This window comes from Salminus brasiliensis, chromosome 11, assembly GCF_030463535.1.
Source record: "Salminus brasiliensis chromosome 11, fSalBra1.hap2, whole genome shotgun sequence".
NCBI lineage: Eukaryota > Metazoa > Chordata > Actinopteri > Characiformes > Bryconidae > Salminus > Salminus brasiliensis.
The window spans coordinates 24,068,995-24,075,105 of NC_132888.1; the positions used below are offsets into that span (position 1 = coordinate 24,068,995).

The 6,111-nt window shown below is 35.9% G+C and overlaps 1 protein-coding gene across 1 annotated transcript; it reads right to left on the reverse strand.

The window, feature by feature from the left end:
• Nucleotides 1–4,180: 4,180 nt before the first annotated feature.
• Nucleotides 4,181–5,428, reverse strand: LOC140565089 (uncharacterized). Its single transcript, XM_072690900.1, has 2 exons — nucleotides 5,378–5,428; nucleotides 4,181–5,284 (listed from the first exon to the last, which is right to left on the reverse strand). The coding sequence occupies exons 1-2, from the start codon at nucleotides 5,426–5,428 to the stop codon at nucleotides 4,181–4,183; spliced, it is 1,155 nt and encodes a 384-aa protein (XP_072547001.1).
• Nucleotides 5,429–6,111: the final 683 nt, after the last annotated feature.

Sequence of the window (6,111 nt, forward strand, 5' to 3'; positions counted from 1 at the left end):
CTCTGGATCGCTCAGGACCGCCGCCTGCAGGCCTGGCGTGCTATCACACACATTAAACCTGCAACGCTGGCAAAAAAAGACCAAATAAATAAATAAATAAATAAATAATTATACAATTGAATATATATATATATATATATATATATATTAAACCTGCAACGCTGCCAAGAAAAGACCAAATAAATAAATAAATAATTATACAATTGAATATATAAATATATATATATATATATATATATATATATATATATATATATATATATATATATATTAAACCTGCAACGCAACCAAGAAAAAAACAAACAAATAAATAAATAATTATACAATTGAATATATAAATATATATATATTAAACCTGCAACGCTGCCAAGAAAAAAACAAATAAATAAATAAATAAATAATTATACAATTGAATATATATATATATATATATATATATACATACATTTCTATATATATATATGTGAATATATATGCAGGTTTAATGTGTGTGATAGCACGCCAGGCCTACAGGCGGCGGTCCTTAATTAAGATTAATTAGCTGGTCTTTTTTAAGCAATTCAAATAAAAAACTTTAAATCTAATCTCTTGTCTAATATATAATACAAACAGAAAGTTCTTACCATATATAACAAAAAGTAGTACCATTTATGAACCGTTTTTGGTTCCTATACGAAAAACTTTTTTTTTTAAAGAGTGTGTAAATAACCTTCAAGATAAAAAAAAAAAAAAAGCCAAAGCTCTTTACCAATGTAAAGGTTTTTCACACTTACAGCTTCTTTAGAAAATGGATCTGGAACAAAGAACTGGAACAAAGATCTCTTTGCTTCTTTGAAAATATGTCTGAAATTGAAAGTTTTTTAGGCGTCTAACTCCTGACGTCCTCAAAGTGGTTGTTTACCAAGGTAAGTATAGGTTAGTGGGGAAAACGCAAAAAACAGTGCTCTAGCTCATACTACTAAACAAGTGAACTCTGTAGCTGATCTGGACACTGTGTGAATCATTCTGGATGAATGGACCAATGGAGCTTTCTGACTTTCATATTGATTGCAAGTTCATTTCAAAACAACATATCTAATGTAATATATAATGAATCTGTAATATATAGCCAGCAAACAACAATCGTTTACATTTACAGCATTTAGCAGACTCTCTTATTCTTCGCTATTTACTCAAGAATAACCTTAGCTAAGATCAAAGATACCTCTAAGCTTAGACACTACTAAACACAAGTCAATATGGAGACCATAGTACTCTGTTATTCGCCCAAGTACTCTCAGAGGAGGTGGGTCTTTAGTCTGCGTTTGAAGACAGCGAGCGACTTTGCTGTTCGGACACCCAGGAGAAGTTCGTTCCACCACTTCGGTGCCAGGACAGAAAAAAGCCTGTCTTGGCTTTGTAGGCCAGCGTCAGGGTTTTGAATCTGATGCGGGCAGCTACAGGAAGCCAGTAAAGAGAAAGCAGCAGTGGAGTGACATGGCTGAATTTAGGAACATTGAAGACGACCCATGCCGCTGCATTCTGGATGAGTTGCAGGGGCCTGATGGTGCACAGAGGGAGACCAGCCAGAAGAGAGTTGCAGTAATCAAGTCTGGAAGTGACGAGAGAATGAACGAGCACCTGGGCGACTCTGTAGAGAGGAAGGGTCGAATTCTCCGGATGTTGTACAGGAGAAATCTGCAGGACCGAGTTACGTTTGCAACATGGCTTGAGAACAATAACTGATCATCCATGACTACACCAAGGCTTCGAGCTTCTGTAGAAGGAGTGACCAGTATGTTCTCAAAGGAGATGGCAAGATCGTTTTAGGTCCAGCAGTTCCCGGGATGTACAGCAGCTCTGTCTTGCTGGGGTTGAGTTTAAGGTGGTGAAGAGACACCATCTCCATGCAGAGCTTTAAATTGTATAAATATCATTATTTATACAATATTCTAAGTTTACTGTTGGTTAACATTAGCTAACATGTTTGACAAAAACAATGCCTTTTCCCACCTCACTGCATGACTATGCTTGTGACTGTTAATCTGCATGGACTATCATCTCACTCACATTTTCATCTTGTATGGCTTGACACCACATTTACCTTTTTTCTAAATTCTTTTGTTTTATGGTTTTCTTTATTCCTTTTTTGCTTTTTATTATTATTATAGGGTGTCGACCAGAGGAGGATGGGTTCCCCTTTTGAGTCTTGGTTCCTTCCTGATGTTTTTTTTCCTCTTGACCAGAGGGAGTTTTTCCTTGCCACTGTTGCCACTAGCTTGCTCTAAAGAGGCTCAGACCCGGATCTCTGTAAACATTCGTTGTCAAAAAGGCTATATAAATAAAATTAAATAGAATTACATTTCCTTAGAAATACAACATAAACAGCACATTCAACTGCTACTTCAACAGTGGAGTGAATAGATCTTCAACAAAGCCATGAGCCTTTCAGTTTTACTGCTCTGTATATATATATATATATATATATGTGTATATATATATATGTGTATATATATATATTAGAAATATATACATATATATATATATATATATATATATATACATATATATATCTTTATTATTAAATAACAACGAGGGGTACGAGGCGTACAGAGCAAAACAAAAAGAAATTAAATTAATGGGAACAAACCAATAACATCACGATTAATCAAAAAGTGAAAAATGAACAATGTTATTAATATTTTATTAATCTTGCTCACATTTACCATTGTTTATCATTGGACTTTATGACTTTATATGGTTTATGACTGTATGCATGTGTGTGGTATTCGATAGTGTGAAAGAGTGGTATTGTTTTATTTGTCTTATACTGGTTCATAGTAATAGTTTATTAAACATGATCACATTTCAAATATAGATACAAAGATGCAATCATCATAACCAATAATAAAGCACACACAAAAATATACACACTGATTCTATGTAACCCTTTCTATGTAAATCATCCTTTGAATTTAAGTATTTTCAAATTTAAGCTGCAGAAGTAAGTTACAATACTTACTATTACAACTATTACTCTCCAAATGTATTTAACAAGCAAATGCAGTCAAACAACATGATGGTAGATTATGTAAGAGGCAGCAGCAGCAATTTATTGACTGTACTTTATTTAACACAGCTCTAATGAACTGTGGTAAAGGGACATATTCCAGTCCAGTCCAAAACTCTGGTGTCAAGCTGACTCACAGACATGGGCTCATGTCAAATACCTTCTACCTTTTATACTAACAAAAGGACTTCTGTGTGTATCTCCATGTATTACATTACAGTCTCATTAAATGTATAGGAAGCTCTGTAGTGAAGGATCTGAATATCAACCTTGACGTATGCTTGTGCTTGTTCTTGAGGATGCTGAAGGAGATTTACATGGAACTTTCTGATGTGAGGCACATATGACATGAGTTGATTCACTCTCACAAACCAATCCAACATGCCAACATTTTAATATTTTAAATGTATAATTTTTTTTAGATTTTAGATTTGATGCAACATTTTGAAGCAAGTCACCATTTTTGATGCGTCACCAGAAACATAGACTATTGTATATAGCCCACAATTTAACCCAAATTCCATGTAATTGGAGACAGAATTGTTTACATGTAGAAGATATACATCTAAAAAGGCTAATGCCTGAGAGGTTCTTAATAGTACATTAGTACAGTAAGTGGTTACAAACACATTTCCTGATGTATGAAATATTGTTTTCATCATGTACATGTAGAGACTATTTAGATTTTCTTTGGATTTACTTTTATTTTATAAATTTACATTATAACTATTATCATCATCAACATTACATATACAAATTAAGATGACATGCAAGTTCACTCATCATTCTGGATAGTAAATAAATGGGTATACACTACATGGACAAAAGTATTGGGACACACCTCTTAATCACTGAATTCAGGTGTTTCATACAGTGCCATTGCTACAGGTGTAAAAATCAAGCACCTAGCCATGCGGTCTGCCTTTCCACACATTAGTGAAAGAATGGGTGGTTCTAAAGAACTCACTGAACTCCAGCGTGGTTCTGTAATAGGAGCCACCATAGCAAGTGGGTGAAATTTCCTCCCTCCTAGAGTCTCCAACACTTTGTTGACTCAATAACTGCATAATATGTCCCAATACTTTTGTTCACATAGTGTATTTGTTATCATCACCACCACTGTAAAGAAATCTAGGTCGGTTTCTCTCCCTTTGTCTCCTTTACACATATTGTTCCTTTGTTCATTTGCTCCTGTATTTTACTACAACAGAACAGCCTGCAGAACGTCTCTCTCAGCTTCTTTGTGGAAGCTGTTGAAAGGGCAGCAGTCATGATACAATAGAAAGAGAAGCCAAATATTATAATGAGGTAACTAACATTTGACGCCATCATCTTTAAGATAAAGAAGAAGGCCACAATGGCCAGGGTTATGAGATACACTCCAACTAGAGAGATGTTCAGCTTGCACACAAACATATATGAGTCTAAGCTCTGTACTTGGATCTGGTTCTTATTAAGTGTCACTGTGTGTTGACACAGATAGATCACCATTCTGATGGAAGTTGGTAGCATGATCATCAAAGGGAAAGGGCAGAGAAAAGACAGAAAACTCATACTATAGAGTTGTGTATTGATCAGTGGTGTGAAAATGGGTAAAAGACAGGTAGCATTTGTGGTGTTTAAGGTGTTGTTGGTACCATGTGTAGTACTTCTGGTTCCTGGTTCAGATCCAGGAGAGTGAAGCGTGAGGAAAGGGAGAAACAGCAAGAAGGAACCTATGCAGATGAGCAGTAGTGCAGTGTTTGTGATGAAGGAGATGTTCCTCTTTAGTGTGCAGAGACACTCGCAACTGGAAAAGCTCACAACTTTCACACAGTGGAACACACTCAGCAACGCAATGGACCAGAAGCTCACACAGCTACTGCTCAGCCACATATACAACAGCATAAGAAAGTGTGACTGAAGCCTAGTGCACAAAAAAGATGGGTTTAAGCAAACACACATCACAATGAAGAAACAGGACAGTACCAGAGTAATGTTGCTGATGGAGAAGGAGAATATAATGAGACTTATGGTTTGAATGCCTTTGGTCCTCAGCTGCTGTTGGATGGTCACGATGAGGTTAAAGGTGTTCCACACTACACCAATACACACCAGTACACCTACAGCGACTAACTGCCAGATGAATGTACCAAAGGCCATTATGCTGAGCCACTGGGAGGTTAACTGAGCACTCAAACATGCATAGGATCCTCGCTGTCTTATAGCAAGATGAATGAATTCCACATGCAAAGTCTGACATTGCGTGAGTCACGTTACCACAGGATTTAGAATAGGGCTAACTATGTCTGGAGTTAAATGCAAATACGCAAAACAGTGGCACCTTACCTCATCTTGGATGTTTTCCCTGGTGAAATCTCTAGATATTGAGTGTTTCATCTTATGGTAAATACAAACTAGAAGATATGCTGCAATTTGAGTCAAACACTAAAAACAACACAGTCAGTGGTATGGGTATGTAGGAAATAAACTTATGTGCAGTAATGTTTTGGCTCATAGTGCAAACTACCAAAATATGATTAATCTAAGTGTTACTGAGCTCTGCTTAAACATGGATAGACTGATAAATCATTGGAATATGACTTTTTATTCCAGTGTTGCTATTACTCTACTTAAGCATGACTACATTGAGAAATCCCTGTTTTTTGATAGATGAGTGATGAGCTCAGTATATAATTGGACACAGGTCTAGACTGGAGAATATTATCTGATTTTGTCTAATTGGTCATTTAGTTTCATGAAGCTTGTAATCGAAATTGAGTTAAGACATGCTAAACATGATCAAAAAGGATTGGTTCTAGCCTATGCAGAGCTTACACATCATATGCGTCTGTCCAAAATATAGCCTCTTGGACCAAGTGCCCTCAAGACGTTTTTCTACACACAAGTGACTCAAATGACTCTTCGGGAGGACTGCAAGGTTTCAGGCACCATTTGGAAATGGGCTAATGATTATATTACTAAACAGTATTACATATAGTGGGGTGGTGTTTTTCATTTTTTAGACCTATTTCAATTTCTTCTCAAACATTTGAATAGTAAATAATTCAAATGAATAGTAA

Coding starts and splice junctions, on each gene's coding strand:
- LOC140565089 (XM_072690900.1), bottom strand. CDS start 5,428: ATGAAACACTCAATATCTAGAGATTTCACCAGGGAAAACATCCAAGAT. Junction 5,285..5,377: donor GGGAAAACATCCAAGATGAG/GTAAGGTGCCAC, acceptor ACGCAATGTCAG/ACTTTGCATGTGGAATTCAT.